Source organism: Meles meles, chromosome 8 (genome assembly GCF_922984935.1).
Source record: "Meles meles chromosome 8, mMelMel3.1 paternal haplotype, whole genome shotgun sequence".
Classification (NCBI taxonomy): Eukaryota; Metazoa; Chordata; class Mammalia; order Carnivora; family Mustelidae; genus Meles; species Meles meles.
The window spans coordinates 19,680,469-19,703,836 of NC_060073.1; the positions used below are offsets into that span (position 1 = coordinate 19,680,469).

The 23,368-nt window shown below is 41.5% G+C and overlaps 3 protein-coding genes across 9 annotated transcripts in view; 2 read left to right on the forward strand and 1 right to left on the reverse strand.

Annotated features, from left to right (window-relative positions):
• Positions 1 to 8,317, reverse strand: part of ATG13 (autophagy related 13) — a 65,348-nt gene extending 57,031 nt beyond the window's left edge. Inside the window, exon 1 of the mRNA XM_046014952.1 lies at positions 8,224 to 8,317. The gene's annotated coding sequence lies outside the window, so the exon portion shown is untranslated. The remainder of the gene's footprint in view (positions 1 to 8,223) is intronic.
• Positions 20 to 9,595, forward strand: HARBI1 (harbinger transposase derived 1). The gene is made up of 3 exons (XM_046014957.1): positions 20 to 99; positions 1,052 to 1,870; positions 8,041 to 9,595. Exons 2-3 carry the CDS (start codon positions 1,201 to 1,203, stop codon positions 8,418 to 8,420), a joined length of 1,050 nt encoding a protein of 349 aa, XP_045870913.1. The 5' UTR covers positions 20 to 99; positions 1,052 to 1,200; the 3' UTR covers positions 8,421 to 9,595.
• A 6,608-nt stretch (positions 9,596 to 16,203) lies between these two features.
• Positions 16,204 to 23,368, forward strand: part of AMBRA1 (autophagy and beclin 1 regulator 1) — a 178,674-nt gene continuing 171,509 nt past the window's right edge. For 3 of the 7 annotated variants that reach the window (XM_046015994.1, XM_046015996.1, XM_046015997.1), the window contains exon 1: positions 16,204 to 16,410. The gene's annotated coding sequence lies outside the window, so the exon portion shown is untranslated. Of the gene's footprint in view, positions 16,411 to 16,580; positions 16,630 to 23,368 lie in introns of those variants that run through there. The other 4 variants (XM_046015999.1, XM_046016000.1, XM_046015998.1 and 1 more) reach the window with 3 other exon arrangements.

Genomic DNA, 23,368 nt, shown 5'->3' on the forward strand with positions numbered 1-23,368 from the left:
AGCGGCGTGGCGGCCAGTTCGCGGCCACTGGTTCCAGTGAAGGGCCGGACCGTCTGGGTGGGTGGGAAGTGCTGCTGGTAACCCCGCAGCCGCGGAGAGGTGGGTGACGGGCCTTCGCTGACTTTGAGTAGCCGGCGCAATCAGATTTCTAAGTATCTTTTCTAAGGCACCTTTTATAAGTGGCGGAGTCGCCTCCCAGCTCTGGCTCATCCAGCCTCTTGCGCTTTTTTTCCTAACCTGTCTGGGCTTTCGTTGCTTCCTGGCCCTCAGCCTCACGATTTGGATTTCGTGGGGGAGAAGGCACGGCCTGTTGTTAGAGCACACGATCTGTGTCCACCTGGCTGGATTGCGGGCAGTTTTTTGCCCGCACCTGTCTTGCTAGACTGGTTTGAGCACCCCTCACGTCCCTCTCGTACTTACCTGGTGGAGCCAGAAGGTTTGGGTAATGAAACTAGGCGTGACTAATTCCTGCCTCGCGTAGTTAAGACTTATGTCAGCCAGTTTGTGGCCTGTGTAGTTAAGTGCAGACTTCTTTTACCTTATGGATAATTACGCTATCGCCTCCATTAACCTTTTTTTTAAAGATTTTATATTTAAGTAATCTCTACATCCAACATGGAGCTGGAAGTTAAAACCCAGAGACAAAGAGACCCTCAAACCGGGAGATCAAGAGACCTTCCCCTTGGTTCTAAGCCAGTCAGGTGCCCCTCCTCCATTAATCTTGTGCTCTTGGGGTTCAAATGTCAAGCATTATGTGAGCCACCAAAATCATCTCACATTTTTCGTTTCCTTCCTTCTTTCCTTCCTTCCTTCCTTCAAACTGTAGGGTCGAGGGAGCTGCTCTGCTACATACAAAACAACTCCCATTATCTTTCAAACCACAGCAAGCCTATTGTGCAGGCATGTGTTAGTGGAGAAAAACCCAGATTTACAGGTATAGCACCCATTGCCTGGACAGACTGAAGTTTGAGAAAAGGAGCTGTTGTAGCCTTTGAATCCCTTTAAAGTCTTTGGTCGGTTTCTAATGCTTTTTTTCTTTTAACCTTTACAGAGAGAAGATTACAAATGCCAGAGCCATTTAACTGATGGTTAGCTGCTGAATTCTGACACTTCTTTAAATACCTTCTTGCACCAACATCTTCACTGAGAGGAATTCAGGAAAAGTAGCAGAGGAAAGGAGAAATCACATTTACATGTACCATGGCTATACCAATAACAGTACTTGACTGTGATCTCTTGCTCTATGGCCGAGGTCACCGGACATTGGACCGCTTTAAGCTGGATGACGTGACTGATGAATACTTGATGTCCATGTATGGGTTTCCTCGACAATTCATTTATTACTTGGTGGAGCTCTTGGGGGCAAGTCTTTCTAGACCTACTCAGAGATCCAGAGCTATTAGCCCAGAGACACAGATCCTTGCAGCACTGGGCTTCTATACTTCAGGTTCCTTCCAGACTCGGATGGGAGATGCTATTGGAATCAGTCAGGCATCTATGAGTCGCTGTGTTGCCAATGTCACCGAAGCACTTGTGGAAAGAGCCACACAGTTCATTCGCTTTCCAGCGGATGAAGCCTCCGTGCAGGCTCTAAAGGATGAATTCTATGGGTTGGCCGGGATGCCAGGGGTTATAGGGGTGGTTGACTGTATCCATGTGGCAATCAAGGCACCGAATGCTGAAGACCTTTCCTATGTGAACCGCAAAGGACTGCATTCTTTAAACTGCCTGATGGTGTGTGACATTAGAGGGGCACTAATGACTGTGGAGACCAACTGGCCAGGCAGCCTCCAGGACTATGCTGTGCTGCAGCAGTCTTCCCTCAGTAGTCATTTCGAAGCTGGAATACACAAAGATAGCTGGCTGCTTGGTAAGTTTTCAGGTGCACAAGCTTCATTTTGTAGCCACAGAAAAGTGATGTAACAGAGCAGAATGAAATTTGAGAATCCATAGACCTGAGTCTCAGTCCTGTTCGTTTTTTTAATGAGACCTCAGGTGAGAACTCTCCGAGTCTTAATTTAAAAAAAAAAAATGAACACCTAAAGGACATTTTATTAAAGTTTAAAAACATAATACTTAGTCCAGAGCCTCATTTCTAAGGATTTCTCTTGAGGCATATGGTCATAAGTAGGAACACTGGTGATGGGAAATAAAATTAAGCTGCCGCAGTGTTTTATAGTTGGAAACAGAAGCAACAACATCCCTACAAAAACATTCCCCTTTAATACAACTGAAGTTCTTAATCAGGACAGATGTGGTTAAATATAATACATCCCTTCAACTGAGCCTTAATTTTTATCATGTGTAAAATGTTAAAGATAATGCCAACAGGGGCACCTGGGTGACTCAGTGGGTTAAAGCCTCTGCCTTCAGCTCAGGTCATGATCTCAGGGATCGAGCCCCATATCAGGCTCTCTGCTCAGCGGGAAGCCTGCTCTCCCCCGACCCACTGCTCTGCCTACTTGTGATCTCTCTCTCTATTAAATAAATAAATAAAATATTTATTAAAAAAAATAATGCCAACAGCTGGAATATCTATTGTTAGGACTAGGTGATACATATGAGAGTTCATTATAGAGTATTGTACAAATATAAGATTTTGTCATTGGTTACTATTATTATGATACCTATATGAAAATGATAGTAGGGGCACCTGGGTGGCTCAGTTGGTTAAGCATCTGCCTTCCGCTGAGGTCATGATCCTGGGGTCCTGGGATTGAGCCCCAAGTCAAGTTGGACTTCCTACTTAGCATGGAGTTTGCTTCTCCCTCTCCCCATCGACCCCGCCCTGCTCGTGCTCCCTCTGTTCTAGCTTGCTGTCTCTCAGATAAATAAAATCTTAAAAAAAAAAAGAATGATAGCGGACAGTGCACTTCCACAGTTCTCGTGGGAGCTCACTTGACAGATCTGCCCAAGTGCCATTGGGAAGCCTGACTTACGGAGCAATGCAAACTGGGGTGACTGCATAGCTGGGAGAAGTATAGTTGGGTAACTGTGATAATATCCTTAAGCTTGGCAGCTTGGTTCTGTGTGTGTGTTTGATTGTTCTAAAGCAGACTATTATGTAAGCAACAGAACAAAGGTTATCTTCTATACAACATGTTATGTGAGAGATGAAAAGAAACGTGAAGGATTGGAAGACCTCTCTTTCAAACCATGGATCGTATCTGCACGGTGTGTGCTCATAACAGTATTTAACATGCAGTAGACACTCAGAAATTATTCCTTTTTAATATTCTTTGTTTCTCCCCTGTTCCAAGTGGGAAGAGACTGATGTCACAATGATGTAGAGCTGCCAGGGTGATATCTTGGAACTCAGTGGTTTTCTTGAGTTGTTCCTTTTATCTTCTGTTATTAGGGTACCCCCTTCTCTTTATCCTGCTGGACATTTTTTTTAAAGGATTTTATTTATTTATTTGACAGAGAGATCACAGGTAGTCAGAGAGGCAGGCAGAGAGAGAGAGGAGGAAGCAGGCTCTCCACGGAGCAGAGAGCCCGATATGGGACTCGATCCCAGGACTCTGAGATCATGACCTGAGTCAAAGGCAGAGGCTTAACCCACTGAGCCACCCAGGCGCCCCTGCTGGACATTTTTCTTAATCCTACCTTGTGTGGGAGCTCCTGGGCATCTCAGTTAGGCCATCTGCCTTCGGCTCGGGTCCTGATTCCAGGATCTTAAAAAAAAAAAAAAAAAATCCTACCTTGTGCCTTTTTTGAACTTTCAAATTTCTTTTTTTTAAAAGATTATTTATTTATTTATTTGAAAGAGAATGCAAGAGAGAGAGAACACAAGCACGAGCACAGAGAGGAGCAGAGGGGGAGCAGAGGGAGAGGGAGAAGCCGACTTCCTGTTGAGCAGGGATTGGTCGCAGCCACCCACCCCATCATGACCTGAGCCGAAACCAAGAGTGAGACACTTAACTGACTGAACCACCAAGCTCATTTCTTATGGAAAGTGACTTTGGTACCTTACTATAAAGCCAGCTAAAACATGCTGCGCACTTAGAACTTGTCAGGCAGTGTCGTAAGGAGTTTGCATTGGGTTGTCTCAATTGTTATAAACACTATTGAAAAGTTAAATACTGATATCATCAACATTTTTATGGAGGAGGAAATTAAGGCACAGAATACCCAAGTCACTTGTGGTTAACTTTTGTTAATTTTTTTAAAGATTATTTGTTTAATTTATTTATTTGACAGAGAGCCCACAGATAGGCAGAGGGAGAGGCTCCCGGCCAAGCAGAGAGCCTGATGTAGGGCTTGATCCTAGGACCCTGGCTGGGATCATGACCTGAACCAAAGGCAGATGCTTAACTAACAGAGCCACACAGATGCCCCTGTGTTTAACTTTTAGAACTAGGTCACATGAAGAATTAAGTGTATTTGGCAAATAGTCCCTCTGTTAAGGACTTCAAGGTCATGTAGGAATTACTCTCTTTTCCTTCACACGTTGGGACCCCAGATTCAGTTGGAAATATGGCTTTAGTTTTTTGAGGTTTTTAACAGGACATAATTGGAAATAAGGGAAAACTCTTGACAATATTTTTTTTAGGTAGGCTCTACGCCCTATTTAGAGCTTCAACTCATGACAAGATCAAGAGTCACATACTCTACTGACTGAGCCAGCCAGGCACCCCAACTCTGATAAATTTTCATTACTTTTCTGATTACCCTTTTTACAGGAAGGGTGGAAGTGGGAGAGATGGATATGGTAACAACATTTAACAAATATTTATTAAGGCCAGTTTTGGTATCAGGCTACATGCTAGGCACTAGGGAGGGGAAAAGTATACCCATGTGGAAATTGATTAGTACAACTAGCAGTTCTAGCATAAATTCCTTGCAAAGCCTCCATTACCTCTAACAGGAAAACTAGTTTGAAGACCCCTGAACTAGTAAGGGTTTCACAAATTTTCCAGATCAAGAGAGTCATCTGGGGAATTTATTAAAAATATACATCACTGGGCCCCACTTCAGTCTTTGGGAATGAGAATCGTCAAGGAAAGAATCTGGACATCCATTTTTAACAGGTGCCTCAAGTGATTCGTACAAATAGATAAGTTTGGAAAACACTGGTATCTAAAGGATGTGATGGATAATGGGGTAATATTTTAGGGGAAGACTGGCAGGATTATGAGGATAACAAGGTGTTAAAAAAGTTAAGAACCACCATCAGATTTGTGAAATAGTTCTAAATTTGCCAAATGTAGGGGTGCCTGGTGGCTCAGTGGGTTAAAGCCTCTGCCTTCGGCTCAGGTCATGATCCCAGGGTCCTGGGATCAAGCCCCACATCGGGCTCTCTGCTCCGCAGGGAGCCTGTTTCCTCCTCTCTCTCCGCCTGCCTCACCACCTAGTTGTGATTTCTCTCTGTCAAATAAATAAAATATTAAAAAATAAAATAAATTTGCCAAATGTAGAATTGACTGTGATTCCCTTTGGTTTTTTTTAGGTTTATGTTTTGTTTTTAGTATGAAATCATTTTGATAAAGTTCACAACCAAGAACAGTATTATATTACTTAGATACAATATAAACAAATGCAGAGAAATGACAAACATAAAATTCAGAGTAACGTTTCCATCAAAGGAGGGATATATAGGAGCCTCTGAATTTTTTTTAGCATATTTTTACCATGGTGTCATCCCTTCATCCCCTCATTCTCATCTGTCCCTTCAGAATTGCATCACCTTATTCCTCTTCTCTAAATGTACCTGCTCCTACAAAGAATTCAGCCTGAGTTCTTATTTCTTCAGCTCTTGGCCTGGTCTTGTTGAGCAGCTTTGGGTAAGATCTGCCAGAATGTCTTGTGGATGACTGATCATGTAAGCAGTTGTAATCTGTTTAGCAATTCTGATCCTAATCCCCTCCTGAGTGTCTGTTTCCAGTGGTGCTTGGATTATAATCAGTTAATGACCATGGGGCATGTTATAAAAGGTCTGCATTAATTAGCTTATCCTTTATGTCTCCCCAGTTAAGGCTCATACTGTTCCAGAGAGAAATGTTTAACTAATACCATTTAGTATCTCTGTCCTTTGGCATTCAATGTAAATGTTTGTCTTACTCTCTTACAGCATTACACCATTGTTTTTGTGACTCTTGAGTCTGACATTAGCATTTAGTGACTAGCTCCTTCCGCTTCCTTTGCGTGGCATACCACAGGATGGCTACTGATATTTTGATCTTCTCATTGGTAGAATTAGTTCAATTATATCCTACCTGGCAGGGTTGGCATTGGATAAAAGAGATAATACATTCAAAGTGCCTAGTCAATGCCTGCTACATAGTAAGTATTCAATGAGTCACTGATATCATTTTCGTTATTATTTACAGCATCAGTTTCTTAAATTTAGTATTTAGTAGGTGTGAGTTCAACTAAAATAGGTCGTACTTGGGGGGGAAGTCAACTAAATGTAAAAATTGAAAATATCATGAGACTTCTTAAATATTTAACAACATTCCAGTACGTACAATTAATACAATGTCATATGTCAATTATGTATAAGTAAAAACAAAATTTTTTTAAATAAAGTTGATCCAGTACTTAAAAAATGTAAGCTCCTGAAAGAAAGGAGTCCTGGGTGTTTTGGAACAGGGCCTAGACTCTGAACAATCCATAACTATTTACCAGAACTGATAGTGGGTCAGGAACACAGCCATTGTGCAAGTTGGTACTCCCAGAGCCTATTTGTCTCAGATTTCTAAGGGGTTGTGCCTCTGTGTGAGACATTTCATCTGTCAGCTGTAGTGAGTCAGGACAATTAAGCATCACAGAAACATTGTACTGTTGTAACAGGACATTGCATCCCAGTCTTGAGGGTTATTTTGTTCTTAGCACTGCCAGAGACAAGGAAGTCACCTTAGGAAAATGCCTCTGTATATTATTTTAATTGACTTCTGATTTGATTTCCTTATCACTGTTACTATTTGTATCATTGTATGTATGCTCTCCTTGTTAAAGTGAAATTATACCAGTCCCTCTGATACAAAGGCATAGTTCTAGTGATTGTAATATCTAGGAACACCTGAGTTCTGATCTGTGCCATAGGAACTGGGACTTTTATCTTACTGTTCTTAGTACTGGGAGAATGAATGATTGTTTTCCATGAAATACTTTGAAATCCCGAGGTAGTGCTTTCCGGATCTGACACTTTAATGGTAAAGTTAGAAATTTTCCTCACGAGGGTTTTGAACTCTCCTGGCAGAATTCTCTTTTTTCTCTCTTGAACTTTTTCTCTTTGGAGATTTTGAAGATTGGCTTGCTATATGATAGTTTTTACTAACCTTTTATTAAAGAACAATATCACTGAGTTCAGAAAATCCGGGAATTTCATTTCCTTAAGTGCCTTCACCTCCTCCCCACATTTCTCAGGCTTGGCTCCCCCTTCCCCCTTTTATTTATTTGTTTGTTTGTTTTTAAAGATCTTATTTATTTGACAGAGAGAGAGAGAACACGAGTAGGGGGAGCTGCAGAGGGAGAAGGGAAGAGCAGGCTCAAACCCAGGGCCCTGGGATCATGACCTGAGCCGAAGGCAGCCAGTTAATTGACCCAGCCACCTAAGCACCCTGCCTTTTCTTTTTTAAGCTATTAGCCTTTTTTCTCTGTTGGTTTTAACAAGGATATTTCTAGCCAAGACCTATGTCTTCGTTCTCGTGATCCTGGCATGCCTTCTTCTTCTTCTTTTTTTTTTTTAAGATTTTATTTATTCATTTGACAGAAATCACAAGTAGGCAGAGATGCAGGCAGAGAGAGAGAAGGAAGCAGGCTCCCTGCTGAGCAGAGAGCCCGATGCGGGGCTCGATCCCAGGACTCTGGGATCATGACCTGAGCGGAAAGCAGAGGCTTTAACCCACTGAGCCACCGAGACACCCCCTGGCATGCCTTCTTTTTACCATAACATTTCCCTCTCCTTTTTTCCGGGGCACAGTGGCTCTAGAGTCTTTTGCATTTTCTTATCCATTCTCTGTATATGTTCCTGGATTTTCATTTCTGTTTGTACTCTAGTTAGAATGATTTATGATTTCTTTGGACCTTCCCCCACAGGTGACAGTTCCTTCTCTCTGCGTACTTGGCTCATGACCCCCCTTCACATTACTGAAACCCCAGCCGAATATCGCTATAATATGGCCCATTCTGCAACTCACAGTGTGATTGAGAAGACTTTCCGCACCCTCTGCTCCCGATTTCGCTGCCTGGATGGATCCAAGGGAGCGCTGCAGTACTCACCAGAGAAGTCCAGCCACATTATCTTGGCTTGTTGTGTCCTCCACAACATTTCCCTGGAGCATGGGATGGATGTTTGGTCCTCTCCAATGACAGGACCCATGGAACAGCCCCCTGAAGAAGAGTATGAACACATGGAGTCCTTGGACCTAGAAGCTGACCGAATCCGTCAGGAGTTGATGCTCACTCATTTTAGCTAATGTGAGAGGTGGAGGGGAGGGAAATTTCCCAGAAGGAGTTGTGACAAACTTTCTGCCTCACCACCCCCTACAGAGTTCCATCATCTAGCATGATTGTGTATGTGGACACTTGTCACAAATTGACATTTAATCTGTGTGTTTTAGAAGGGTTATGGCTATGCCAGAATATCCTGATTCATTTGCAAATACATTACCTAAACCAAAATCAAGCCAATAGTTCCCTGCTACCCACTCAACTCCAGGTTGAGTGATTGAAAATTCACTAGCAGCAGACATTTATGATTGTGCCTGCAAAATCAAAGCAAAGGGGAAAATGGCAGTCAGCCAGAATGTTTTTTATTTAATTGTCTAGAGATTTCAAGTGAAAACAATATTCATTTGTCCTAAATTACTGGGTGGGATTTTAGCTTTCCTACTTTGCTGCCTGTATAGGCATCATCTGAGGCAAGTGTAAAGAGCAAATTTAAGTTAGGGAATGGTCTTCTGACAAAAGTAAATGGCTACTAATTTTGAGTTTTCAGCTTTGTGTTTTTAAGAGGATTTAGGTACAGCCTGAAGCCTCCATCTCTAGTCTTTCTGCAGTAGTTGGACTGTGACTTGGACCTGGTTTCTAGAGAAAACATCTGGACTCCAATGTCCTCTTTCCAAACCAGAGAAGGAGTTAGAGACTAAATTGGTTTAAGAACCCAATCAGCTTAAAGAAGACAAGTCAAATGTAGACAAAATAGCAAGCTTAACACTTTACAGATCTAAAAACCTGATAGATTGATGGGCAGAAGAGACTCACCCAGGTTTTAACAGCTCACATCTAAACAGATCACATTTCTTATGCCCATGATGTTAGAATGTCTGTTTGGCCATTCTGCTTTGAAATTCCTTGAGGAGAAGGAAGATTTAGGGAATAAAGGCATTGTGAAAGCAGTAAAAACATAATTTCTTGGTGTGAAATGAATTTTGGTATTAGACCTACTTGAATATCTTGTGTGCAAAGTGATGGACAGAATTTCCCAGAAAATAAATAATCCTCCATCAAGTCTTATTCTAAAATTACACTGATATAAAAATAACCTGATTGGAATAACGAATGTGTGAATTAGGTTCACACTTTGGTGCCTTTGCTGGGACAAAAAAGAGACTTTCATGAGGATTGTCTTGTTCCCAGTTTCTTTTTTTCTTTCTTTTTAAGATTTATTTATTTATTTGACACAGAGCGAGAGAGGGAACACAAGCCAGGGGATTGGGAGAGGAAGAAGCAGGCTTCCCGCCGAACAGGGAGCCCAGTGCAGGGCTCCATCCCAGCACCCTGAGATCACGACCCAAGCCAAAGGCAGACGCTTAACGACTGAGCCACCCAGGCGCCCCTTGTTCCCAGTTTATCATCAGCTCACCATGTGATACTTCAGAATTGTCCTCTTGGATCATTTCCTACCTGCCTTTGGCAGTGTTAATCTGGTGATTTTCAAAGTAAAGAAATGAACAGCTGATGACAGAAGAAATTTGGAAATAAATTGAGGGTGACTCATCCCCACGATTAAAAACAATTATGGGTTATTATCTGCTGTTTATTTCTACTCCAAATGCTATTTCCCGTCATCATCCTACTCTATAAAGAGTGGGTCCATTTGGCAGGAGGTTGAGCTCGGCATGTACAGTGACGTCATGGAGATGAGAATGGACCACGGAGAGGTGCCTGGGAACGTTAGTTCTACTCACTGTGCAACAAAGGTGCCCTGTTACATATTTTTCTTTTGTAAAATCTGACCTGTGACCAAGCTTGCTTTGTCTCCCTCATGAGACAATATTTTAACTTTAAGTCTTTCCAGGTTTCCTGAGGTGGGTATTTTTCCCTACAGAGTTTTGGTTCTTTTGTGCATATCGAATGAGGAAAGGGTGACTGCCATCCGCGTATCATGCAAGGTGGAGTGTGAGCTTTGAAAATGCCTGGCATTTTAGCCTTAAAAAAAACAAAAAAAACAAACAAAAAACTACCTTAAAGGAAAATTGGGGTTTTTCACAACTCAACTCACTAGATGGTAACATGAAGCCTGAGTGGGAGGGACAGTCTTGGAGAGATTTCAAAAGCAATTTCAAGTCTATTATTTGCACACCAAAGATAATTTCTGAGTGCTGAACGCACTGAATATTGGCTGGCAGTGTTTTTCTCTGGGAGTATTTTATTTCCTAATAATTCCACAGAATAACTGTTCAAATCTATTTCTTTAATCTTTCAGCATGAACTTTTACAGGCCAGGATTTTTTCAGTCCTTAGTTACAATTTCCCCAAAACGATCTAGGGGTGGGATCAGGATCTGTACTTTCAAATTACCAAGGGTTTGCTTCTAAGGGCTTTTTATAAGCGCCTGTGAAATCTTCTCTTGAGGTCCTTATTGTGGATTTTTTAGTATCTCCCTGCTACAGTTTTGGGAAAGAATCAAGGATTATGTCTGTCTTATGTAAGCTTCATCTTCCCAGAGATGATGCCATCTGGTCAGCATTGGAGTTTTCCAGATTTGCCCTTGGATGTTTCAAGACAGCAAAGTCCCAGAATATACTAAGAGAAAAACCACAATATTGGGTCATGACTGGTTTACCAATTTCAAATTATATGAAATAGAAATCTTAAACACATTCTTAGTTTAAAATGAACTGAACATAGATGGAGCTCCTTTCCTGATCCTTGGACTATAAAGGATATATAGCAAATTAATCTAAGTTTAGACTAATGGGGTCATATAGTGAAGACATACAGGAGGTGGTGGGGAGAGGAGTAAAATAGAAGCTAGACAGATAACAGACATATTGTGATTGTATCCTGACCTGAAATCATAAATTGAAAACAACTCTTGGCAGTCGCTGTCCCTGGCATTGGAGGGGGAAGTTAGGAGGAGGACAAAAAAATAAGAAATCAAGGAAACTTGGGGCGCCTGGGTAGCTCAGTGGGTTAAAGCCTCTGCCTTCAGCTCAGGTCATGATTCCAGGGTCCTGGGATAGAGCCCCGCATCGGGCTCTCTGCTTGGCGGGGAGCCTGCTTCCTCCTCTCTCTCTCTCTGCCTGCCTCTATGCCTACTTGTGATTTCTGTCTGTCAAATAAATAAATAAAATCTTTAAAAAAAAAAAGAAATCAAGGAAACTTAATCGTTGTGCAGGCACATGTCCTCAGGACCTGTATTGCTTTCTAGGTCCAGCCCAAATTCTACAAAGTGGTGAGAATAAGAGATAACAAAAGTAAGAGTTAGATGACTCTAAGAATGGCAATGCAGGAAAGAAGGGAAAGTACTAGCTGAATGCTGGGGATACTTCAACTTCAGTTCCCTAACATCAAATTCACAGGCTTTTTTTTTTTTTTTTTTAAATGACTACACTCTAAACCCCCCTTTGTGATAATCCAGTAAGAGTGATGAGATCTCTGGATACTAAAAAGGAGCAAGGAAATAAGACCTTGAAATCATAAATTAACACATTAAACAAAGTCCATTTGAAAGGAATCTCCATGTTTACCCACAAAACATTAAGGATCTATCATTCTCTTGAGACCTTAATTCTTATATAGAGGGCTGTCTTTATGAAAGGGCTGGTTTCTTTGTCATTCTGGAGTCTTAACATGTTCATACATTTCAATCCAATTGTACCATGAATATTTACCCTGTATAAATAATTCCAAAGGAGGAAGCATCTCCTGTAATTCTACTGTGAATGATTACCCGCTGTTTGAAATCTCTCCCCTTCCCTGTGCTGCTTCTATACCTTTACCTTGCTTCTACTTTACCATCCAACCCAAAGTGTGCACATTAACCCACAGTACCATGAGATCAGGCTTCGAAAGAACAGAACAGAACTGGAACAGCAAAACCTACAACTGGCTCATCATTTTGGCTGCTCAAGGCCCAATTCCACTTCCTGGAATTCCTGATAAGATGACTCACGGTGCTGCTACAGAGTTCAGGGCCAATTTCTACCATGCAGAGTGTAGTAGATGTTGTTTAGAGCCCAGAGCCAATATAAGAAAAATTTTCTCCCCTTCTCTCCTTTTCTCTCCTTTCACTCTTTATCCCAGGCAATTCCCCCATGTCTACATGTCCCAATCCTCTTTTCCTGGCTTAGTCTTTACAAGCTCCTCCCATGTGATTGGCAGTGGCTAAGTCCATTCTTAGGGGGACCAGCTGTCCTGGTTTGCCCAGAACTATTGCAGTGTTAGCATTGAAAGTTCTTTGTCCTGGGAAACCCCTAGTCCTCAGCAAACTGGGACAGATGGTCACCCTACTTCAGGGGAAGCATCATCCTACCTTCAAGGGGGTGGCTCCCCCAGGGGAATCCAATCAGAATACAATAATCAGTAATCAATATAAGAATGAATTGTTGAGAAAAAAAGAATGAATTCTTAAGGGGTGCCTGGGTGGGCTCAGTTGGTTAAGCCTTGGGCTCAGGTCGTGATCCCAGGGTCCTGGGATCGAGCCCCACATCAGGTTCAATGTTTTGATGTTCTAAGAGAGCAAAGTCCCAGGATACATTAAGAGAAAACCACAATATTGGGTCATTGCCAGTGTACCAATTTCAAACCATACAAAACCAGAAACCTTGTTTCTTAGCTTCTCCCTCTCCTTCTTGCTCGTGCTCTCTCTCTCAAATCAATAAATATATTCTTAAAACAACTAATTATTGAATTGTAACACCAATATGTAAGCATCAGTGATATATCCCAGTATGATCTTTACTCTGCCCACCTGGTTTCTTTCTTTTTAAGTCTTTCTCCAGTGTGAGGAGATTTCCTGTAGGTTTGAGGATTTCAATTCCTGATCTCTTGTAATCTACTCTTCTGTCCAAATTGACTCCCATAAGAGCAAGCAGTAGTTTACTGTCACACTGAAGCTTAAATCCACACTTGTAAAGAAACAGTTCTCTAGGGAAATCTATCTATAGAGATGCAACTCTGCCTGCAGAATAAGCCATCTTTCCCATGGTTTCACAGAGCAGTTAAGCCTCGGCTTCTCAAATATCTCCATTTTTAGGTGATGATCTTAGATTTTTTTTTTTTTAAGATTTTTATCCATTTATTTGACAGAGCACATGAGCACAAGCAGGGGGAATGGCAGAGGAAGAGGGAGAAGCAGGCTCCCTGCTGAGTAGGGAGCCCAGTGCAGGGCTTGATTCCAGGACCATGGAGCCAAGACCAGAGGCAAAGGCAGACACTTAACCCATTGAGCTGCCCAGGTGCCCCTGATTTCTATTTGCATAAAATTCCAGTGTTTTTTCCCAAAATAAAAGTCTCTAATTTTTGAAAGACTGAAAATTTCTTGTAGCCTTGAAATTGGTTTCTTTAGTTTTTTCACTGAAATCAAGCTTTCAAAATGATGTTGTTATTTGGGTCAAGTTTGAATTAGGGCTGTAGCTTTAGATCCTTATGCCCCACAAGCCTTTTCTAAGAAGGAAGCTTCTCTAAAACATGTTTTCTGGGAATAGAAACTCAGCCCCGGGTGACAGCAAAGGAAAGTCTATTTGCTGCTTCTCATCTGGCTTCAGGAATGTGGCGGAGGTGACTTATTTAGTTGGCACTTAGTATTCTTTGGCCCCTGACTTTGCGAACTGGCCAGGATAAACACTAATTCCCAGTTAGGTGTGGCTATGTGACTAAATTCTGGCCAGTGGAATATAAGTGGGAATGTCCTGTGCTATTTTCAAGATACGTCTTTATGGTGGGAGACATGCCTTTCTCCTTTCAGCTTCCTGCTGGTTGGAATGTTGACCTTGTGGCTAGAGCTTGTACAGCTGTCTTGGACCTGAGATGAAAGCCACTTGTTGAAGATGTCAGAGCAACAAGATGGGAAGCCTGGTCCCTGACAACAAACGGCCACACCTTACCCTAGGCTGTGCATTTCTGGATTTCTTTTATGTGGCAGAGAAATAAATCTCAACCTTGCTTCCTTCCTTATTCTTTTTATGTGCAATAGGTCTTAATCATCAATAAAAAGATTACACCTGCCTCTTTCCAAAAGCAGCAATACCTATTACACAGAAAATGTTTGGAAGCAACATGCATATGCAACAATGGGAAGCAAGGTCAGTATATCCTCTCAATGGAATATTGTGCAGTTGTTAAAAGTAACTGTTAAAGATTTAATAGGGAAATGATATAATGCAAAATAATAACAATGTTGTATCTCTGCTTAAACTTTAAAACATTACATATTTTCAATGGGAACAAGAACAAATTAAAACTTTGTATTTTGGAAGCAGATTATTAAATTCTTTCTTTTTTAAAACTTTTGTAAATTTTCTATAATGTTTACTCGTTTTTAATTCCCTTCAAACGGCAGTAGACGACAAAAGTGCAGTGTTCTGTCCTCATATTATGGCTGCTGGTTTTATCCTGTATTATATGTATGAGTTGTCCCTAGATATTGTTACAGACTTAAAGAAGGCGATTTTTAAAAATTATAATAAATTGTAAGTAAAGCTAATGTTGTAAAGATGTGATTTTTTTAAAATAAATTGTACTTTTAATAATTTTTTTTTTATTTGACAGAGATCACAAGTAGGCAGAGAGGCAGGCAGAGACAGAGAGAGGAGGAAGCAGGCTCCCTGCTGAGCAGAGAGCCTGATGCGGGACTCGATCCCAGGACTCTGAGATCATGACCTGAGCTGAAGGCAGAGGCTTAACCCACTGAGCCACCCAGGCGCCCTAAAGATGTGATTTTTAAAAAAGATTTTATTTATTTGACAGAGAGAGAGAGAGAGAGCACAAGCATGGGGAATGGCAGACGGAGAGGGAGAAGCAGGCTCCCGCTGAGCAGGGAACCCGTTTTGAGGCTCTATCCCTGGGCTCTATCCTAGGACCCTGGGATCATGACCCGAGCCAAAGGCAGGAGCTTAACCGACTGAGTCACCTAGGTGCCCCAAAGATGAGGTCTTTCACTTTGATTAGATTATGGGCTCCTTAAGGCCTGGGATTATCTTAACTTCTTTTTTTTCACCTTTAGGGTCCAAGTCTCCTCTCTCTCTCCTTAGGAGGGGGTAGGGTAGACTGTATTGTTGCCCACACTTGGTAATCCATAAAAGGAGTGATCTATGTGATTTACTGAATTGACCTAGGATGCATGGATTAATCCACATTTGTGCTGAGCATATTAGTTTGTCTACTAAGAGACTTCAGAAGGTGGGTGAGGATGAAAATGTCAGCTTTGTCAGGTCCTGACCCAAGAATTTTTATCATTATGTAAAATGCACACCTGTGGTTCCAGGCCTTTGGAATAAAATTTTAAAGCATGTGTGTACTTTTTTCCCCCTGCCTTAAGTTCTGCCTACAACCCCCTGAATTTTCCCAGCTACTCTTTGCTATGCTTTGCCAAAGTAGAGCTTTAACAGCGATTACTCACTTTGTTTCTCAGTCTGGATTCTCCCTCACTATCTCTTTCTGCCTCTGTCATATATATGTATATTTACTTTAATTTACCTCGCTGTCCGTGAGGAAACTAAGAGTCACATTTGCTCAGTTAGGAGTCCATAACGTAGTCGCTGAACTGCCAAGTATTATTGTGCTATGACTTGATCTTCAACACCCAAGAAAAACTTCGGTGCTCTAAACAATTTAGCGGGCAACCACAGAAAATGGCAGAAGCACCGGCTACTTTACTCCATGGCTTATGATCTGGGTTTGTTTATTCATGCCTTAGACGGGAGTCGGACCTAGAGTTGGCCTGAGCTGTTTTTCGGCGCTCGGCTGGACTTCCTTGAACGACTGCTTGGGCACTCTTCCTATGATGTCTGGGTCGTTCGTGTATTCGGTGTTCTTTTGCGCCGTCTTCTTGCTTGATGTCTCCTGAGCGGTGGCGGCGCCGGGTCGAAGGCTGACTTAACCGCGAGGCCCCTCGCTCAGGCTGCTTTCTCCCGCAGTAGAGCGGTAGAGCGGACCCCTTGCTTCCTGCCTGCCTCTTATTCCTGTCGGTGGCTGAGTCCCCCCGCTGGGCTGCAGACGGACCCCCCGCCCGTCTTGCAGGTAGGCCCGGGAGGAGCCTGGGAGGCCCGGCCCGGCATCCTTCTGCCGGCGGGTTGAGAAGACCCTGGCGCCGGCGGGTGGGCGGGCGGGTCGCCAGCACAGACACGGCCGGAGGAGGAGCTACCCGGTTGCGTTCGGGGGCGCGGTCGTAGAGGCGGCGGGGAACTGAGGGAGAGGCCGGAAAGAGGGAGAGATGCTGGGGCTGCTCTGCGCGGTTCGGTAGGGTGGGGGTGTTGGGTCTTGGGCGGGTGTTGGCACCCCTAGTGTGGGGGGAAAATCGCTTTCCAGGAACAGATAGAGCTTTACGCGCTTTGACCCTCCGTTTCTCCTCCCGCCTCCCCACCCCCAAGGCTCCGGGTGTCATGACTCAATTGGCTGGGGACCCCCTCTGAGTCCGGCCTTTGAAGGGACCTTTGAATAGGTGGAGGCAAGTGGAACATGGCCCCCTGGTTACTCTGAGCGAAGTGTCATGTTCTTGCTTTTTTGGGGTAGGGAAACCGAGACTGAGCTCTGGTACTTGATTTTTCCCCATGTCCCCAGCAGATTTTTAAATGCACCTTAAGTCTGCTTTTTGTCATTTACAAGTTCGCTTTTTGTTGTTGTTGTTTTTCTGTTTACCTGTCCCTTTATGCACACAGTGACTTGTTGTTTGTGATCCTTCCTACCTAGGTAATCAGATTCTGTCACTGGTACTTCATAAGTAAAGAGAGCATGCTGGTTTTGCTTGTCAAAGTCTGCATCATTTTCGTGAGAATAGTAATGACAGTTTTGTTTCTTGATAGAAAATTTCATTTGCTGTCCAGTTTGCTTTCTGGTTGATACTTATTTCTTCTCCCCTCAGCTTATTCTCAGTGAAAGTCTTCCAACTATGGTGTTAAGTGGTTAATGTCCGACAGGATGGTCAAGATTTTGAAATGAGATATTTGTCTTGAGAGTTTGCTTTCTAGGAAGAATCCAGAAGAAACCCAAGGAGTTGCCTTTGGAATGGTTTTGTTATATTTGATTAGTGGTTTAGTTATGCATGTACTAGAGTTAAACAGGTTGTATGTAAGAATCATTCAAATATTGATATATTTAAATAGAAAGTTAAAATTCTGACAGCTCCATTGTGTTTTCCTTTTTTCTCCTAACTTGGAAACTTTGGGGACTAAGTGTTCTTATTCATTTTATTTTCATTGGATTCAGTGTCTCCATCCTAATTTGTGTAGCTTCTTTGTTGAAAAAAAATATTCAGACTAGAGGTCATTCTAGGTTGAAGAAGTATTTCCATAGTATGTAGAATCAGTAGGACAGTGGTTTTAAGAGAAAATAGACTAGGGGCGCCTGGGTGGCTCAGTGGGTTAAAGCCTCTGCCTTCGGCTCAGGTCATGATCCCGGGGTCCTGGGATCGAGCCCCGTGTCGGGCTCTCTGCTCCACGGGGAGCCTGCTTCCTCCTCTCTGCCTGCCTCTCTGCCTAGTTGTGATTTCTCTCTGTCAAATAAATAAAATATTTTTAAAAAAGAAAGAAAATAGACTAAATTTCTAGTTCTTAGATTGAAACTATACAGGTTTATTTTTTTTAAAAAACAATTTTAGAATTCTGGTGAGTTTTGGAAAGATTATTGTTCCTCTAATTTTTTTTTTTTTTTGAGGTCAGCAGTATTTAAATGTAGGGCCCTTGATTATGAGTGATTTCCTAGATATCAGGACCTCGGTACTTCCAGAAAGGGTTTAATGAAGAGCCACCAGACTGTGGCGAGTCTACATTGGGAAGTTAGGCTAAGAATGTGTGCTCTCTAGAAAAGTTTTTGTGGTAGGAGAGAAATTTATAACAGAACAAAGAATTTAGAGAAGGAAGTGACATTATCTCCTGGGGATTGATTCTGCATAGAATTTATAGTTAGTGTATATTGCAGCAGCTCCTAATTAATGCTAAATAGTAGATGGAGTTTGCTATGAGTGTCACAAAAAATGTTCGGAACATTTTGTTATGTTTCTGTAGGAAATAATTAGCAGAGGTTTAAGCTGGATTGAAGAAGACAAGAAATTTGGTTGTGGTGCTGGTGGTAGAGTTATAGGGATAGAGCTGATCAGCTTCTGTCCTGTTTTATGAGAGAAATTCACTCCACTATTTACCTTTTTTGGTTAAATCTTGTGCTATTCTGTCAGTGTCAGATCAGGCTCTCTTCTGGTATTTCTTTTCAGAAATTTATGGGTTCAGAATATGACTTAATTGTTCTGTCTTCTCTTTTAGTGAGAAAGTTCTTGGGGATTATGAAAGAAGTGAACTTCTTTGAATATCTTCTAGAACTTATTCCTGGAAGGCGTTTTGTCTGTCTCTTGGAAAAGCTTAGTTATATATGTCATTTGAAAACAATTGGTTATTTTTATTAACTGTAATAACTTCTTTTTATACTGCATAATTCTTTTTTTTTTTAAGACTTTATTTATTTATTTGACAGACAGAGATCACAAGTAGGCAGAGAGGCAGGCAGAGAGAAGAGGAAGCAGGCTCCCCGCTAAGCAGAGAGCCCGATGCAGGACTCGATCCCAGAACCCCTGGATCATGACCTGAGCCAAAGGCAGAGGCTTTAACCCACTGAGCCATTCAGGCGCCCATATACTGTATAATTCTCAAAATATTTTCAACACATGTTAGGAAACTTACGAAACTTTTATTCTTTTCTTTTTTTTAAAGTAAGATCTGCATCCAGTGTGGGGCTCGAATTCATGATCCTGAGATCAAGAATTGCATGTTCTACTGGCTGAACTAGCCAGGTGCCCCAAAACTTTTATTTTTTGATCATGCCCCTTTCTGCTCTTTATTAATACTGAATCCAAACATTTATGATCTTCAAGGGTCTTCATGAATGTTGATAGTTTTTTTGTTTGTTTGTTTGTTTTTGTTTTTTAAAGATTTATTTATTTGACAGATAGAGATTACAAGTAGGCAGAGAGGCAGGCAGAGAGAGAGAGAGGAGGAAGCAGGCTCCCAGCTAAGCAGAGAGCCCGATGCAGGGCTCGATCCCAGGACCCTGGGATCATGACCGGAGCTGAAGGCAGAGGCTTTAACCCGCTGAGCCACCCAGGCGCCCCTGATAGTTTTTGTTGACACCTTATCTCACTAGTCCCGTTTATCCTCCCTGAGAGGAATTGGAAAAAAAGTTTTATTGTTAGCACACTGAGGTCTCTATTTTTTAATTTTTTAAACAAATTTTTAGAAGATTTTATTTATTTATTTATTTGTCAGAGAGGGCAAGTGGGGGTGCACACAAGCAGGGAGGAGCAGCAGGCAGAGGGAGGGGCAGGCTCCCTGCTGACCAAGGAGTCTGATGTGAGGCTCTATCCCAGGACCCCGGGATCATGACCTGAGCCTAAGGCAGATGCTTAACAGATTAAGCCACCCAGGTATCCATTTTTAAATTTTTAAAAATTTATGTTTAAAGATTTATGTATTTATTTGAGAGAGAGTGCACACTCATGGAGGAGGGGGTCAGGGAGAGGAAGAAAATCTCAAGCAGACTTCCCACTGAGTGTGGAGCCCCACCACATGGGACTTGAACTCCCAACCCTGAGCCCATGACCTGAGCCAAAACTAAGAGTTGGATGCTCAAACTGACTTAGTCATCCAGGCACCTGAGCTCTCTTTTTTTAAAGATGTGTCTCGGCCTTGATAGAGTTATCTTGGAATGAGATGCAGATCTTTTTGTCCAGTGGTTTGGTTTACCAAAAAAACAAAACAAAACAACATGCAAAACCCTTAAGTTCCTTTGATCATGGTCATTCTTGTTTCTTTCTCTAATTGTTTCTCATAACCCCAGAGAGAACTTTTGTTTCTTGTTATAATTTCTGTTTGTACAGAATTACTATGATACAACCTATCCTGTGGTTTGGGGGTAATTTATATTTTATATTTTCAAATCCCTTCTTCCCTCTAATTAATTTGGTCTATTTTTTCCCTTTTTGCAAAGCTAAAATTAGTTATTGACAGATAAAGATTTTGTTAATCAGTTATTGTCAGAATATATTTATATGCCCAGTAGTATGGCAGTCTGCCAGAGTGATGTAAGAAGAAAACAGATTAAGGAATCAGGAGACCTGGGTTTAAGTCCTAGGCTCATGAGCTTCCTTAGCTGAGAAATCCTGTTCAAATTATTTAAGGAGGCCATAGGGAAGGTTACTGCCCTTTATTGAGCATTTGCCTTGTCATGTTCTTTACATATATTATCTCATTCAATACTTGTAGCAGTTCTTTAAGGTGGATATTATTTTCCCAGTGGATACTGAACTCAGAGAATGTAAATAATTTGACCAAGATCACACAGCAAGTATGTAGCAGAGCTGGTATTTAAATCCAAAGCTTTGAGTCTTTTTTGAATCTGTATTTAAAGAATGGGAAAGCATATACTTCTGTCATAATACTTCAGTTGAGAAAAAGTACATGAAGCTGCTTTAAAAAAGATAAAGTGCTGTTCACATGTTAACTGCTGTGCTATCTTACAGCAACAACGAGTAGATGTCATCTAGGTTCTTGGACTATCAGCATTCTGCCTGATAGTCATGGAGGATAGAGGTGACAAACGTTAAAACAGCATGGGAGGAGCTTACTAACATGCAGGTGGAAAGGCATGAGCACCTGGAAGTGCTAGTGAAAGACAGGTTTTAGGGCCGCATGTTTATGAGGTGAGCCTGAGAATATTTACCCCCTCTCTTCCAGTTAGTCTTGCCTGTGCATCTGTAGATTAGTATCTTTTCCATTTTGTTCTCTGTCTCTTCTTGGGGTTGATAATCTCTACTTCTCCACCCAAACTTGTTCATTTCTTCAATGAGTACTGTTCTTACGTTGTTTCCTAAGGTAGTATGTTCCTCACAGACCTGTGGGAACTATTTCTTGATTGTGACTTTTTCTTTTCTTTCTTTTTTTGTTTTTGTTTTCATTTGTTTGTTTAAAGATTTTATTTATTTATCTGAGAGAGAGAGAGAGCACAAGCAGAGGAAGCAGCAGATGGAGACACAGACTCCCCACTGAGGAGGGAGCCCAATGTGGGGCTCAATCCCAGGATCCTGGGATCATGACCTGGGGTGAAGGCAGATACTTAATCGACTGAGCCACCCAGGCGCCCGGATTGTGACTCTTCTTCAACCCTTACCTTTTCAGACTTTTGTTCATCTAGCAAATATTTATTGAATGCTCATTAGATGCTGGGATACAAAGGTAGACATGAGTGTCCTTGCTCTTACCAAGTGTATTCCAGTGGGGAGCAGAGTTGACTAGGTACCTGCTAAATAATTGAAATTTAGGCTGTGCTCTGAAAGAAACAAATGGGGGCTGACAGATGAGGAGTGAGGAGGGCACTGGGTGTTTACAGGGATTAGATTCGTTGGTTATGGCATCCTTAATGCCCTCAAAAAGTTGCAATCACAGCATGTCATGATTCAGTAAATTAAGGTTGTCTTGGTGCCGTCAAAATGGAAGTCTTCATTTAAGATTGCTACTGGCAATATTTGTTACTCCTTGTCTTGTGACACTGGGTTTGGTGTAATAAAGGATGACTGTGGCTTAGAAATGTCCAGCTAGCTCGGCTAATGAGGTTTTTTTTTTTTTTTTTTTTTTTTTGCTTCTAATGTGATCTGAGTTTATTTGGTTCTCATTTATTAATTTTTTCCAAAATAATTGTTCTAGTTGAGTTCAATGATTTGAACACTGGATACATGCCTTCAGGTTTATTTGTAGCAGGGACTAAGCTGAAGTTCTACGCCTTATATGAGGGGAAAAACTTAGAAAGATTGTCTTAAAATTGAGAGGGAATGTGTAGGCTATTGGTGAGTATATGTAAACAATAATACAGTGTATAATGCAATATATACAATACAATAATAAAGTCTTGTTTGGTACCTTTCTTCCAAGATATTACAAGTATTTTGTAGTTTTTTTTTTTTATTGTTGCTAATTGGAATTATATTTCTATCTGTAGAATTAACTGAGGCAAATTTCACATTTCATGATTTCATCATATATTTATTTCTGCTGCCCAGGATATTTATTCACTCTCCCATGAACTAAAATTACTTTGTTTTAGGTGTGTATGTTTATGACATGAAACATTTGAGATTTTGCTGAGTTGCACAGGATTAATATGCCTGTTGATTTGGGGAGAGAATTGGAGTAGTTCAGTCTAGCTGACCAGTGAAAATAGGGTAGAAAAACATGTCTTTCCCAACTCTTGAATAACAGTCTAGTGGCACTGATTCTTAGAATCAAGCGGTCTGAGTCCAAATCCCAGGAGGACTATTTTTTTTTTTTTTTAAGATTTATTTATTTATTTATTTGACAGAGAGAAATCACAAGAGAGGCAGGCAGAGAGAGAGGAAGGGAAGCAGGCTCTCCGCTGAGCAGAGAGCCCGATGCGGGACTCGATCCCAGGACCCTGAGATCATGACCTGAGCCGAAGGCAGCGGCTTAACCCACTGAGCCACCCAGGCGCCCCCCCAGGAGCACTATTTACTAGCTCTGCAACTTGGGCAAGTTACTTAACCTATCTGTGCCTTTCCTCATGTGTAGAATACCATACGGTTGTGAGAACTGAATGAGTTAATATATGTAAAGCATTTAGAACAGCAGATAGCGCTATATATGACAGCTGTTGTCATTTTCAGTATTATTATTGTAGCATGATAAAGATTATATGTTCCTCCAAACAAGAACAAATAATAGTAATGCTTAGATTGAAGTTTAGTATCTTTTGAAAAAATTTGAATAGGGAATAAGAATTTAAAGCAACATATTTGTCCTTCCTTTCTCTCAGTGTGTTTCAAATTACAGGATGCATCTTTACTGGGAAAGAGAAACCTAGAAAGCAACAGTGTCTGAAAGAATTCCAAATAGAAGAGAAATGGCAAGATTTTGAGGATTCTGTAATATGTGTGGTAAAACAGGCCAGACTATTTTAGGAACAGAAGAACATTTCTTTGCAAAAC

Coding starts and splice junctions, on each gene's coding strand:
- HARBI1 (XM_046014957.1), top strand. CDS start 1,201: ATGGCTATACCAATAACAGTACTTGACTGTGATCTCTTGCTCTATGGC. Junction 1,871..8,040: donor CAAAGATAGCTGGCTGCTTG/GTAAGTTTTCAG, acceptor CTTCCCCCACAG/GTGACAGTTCCTTCTCTCTG.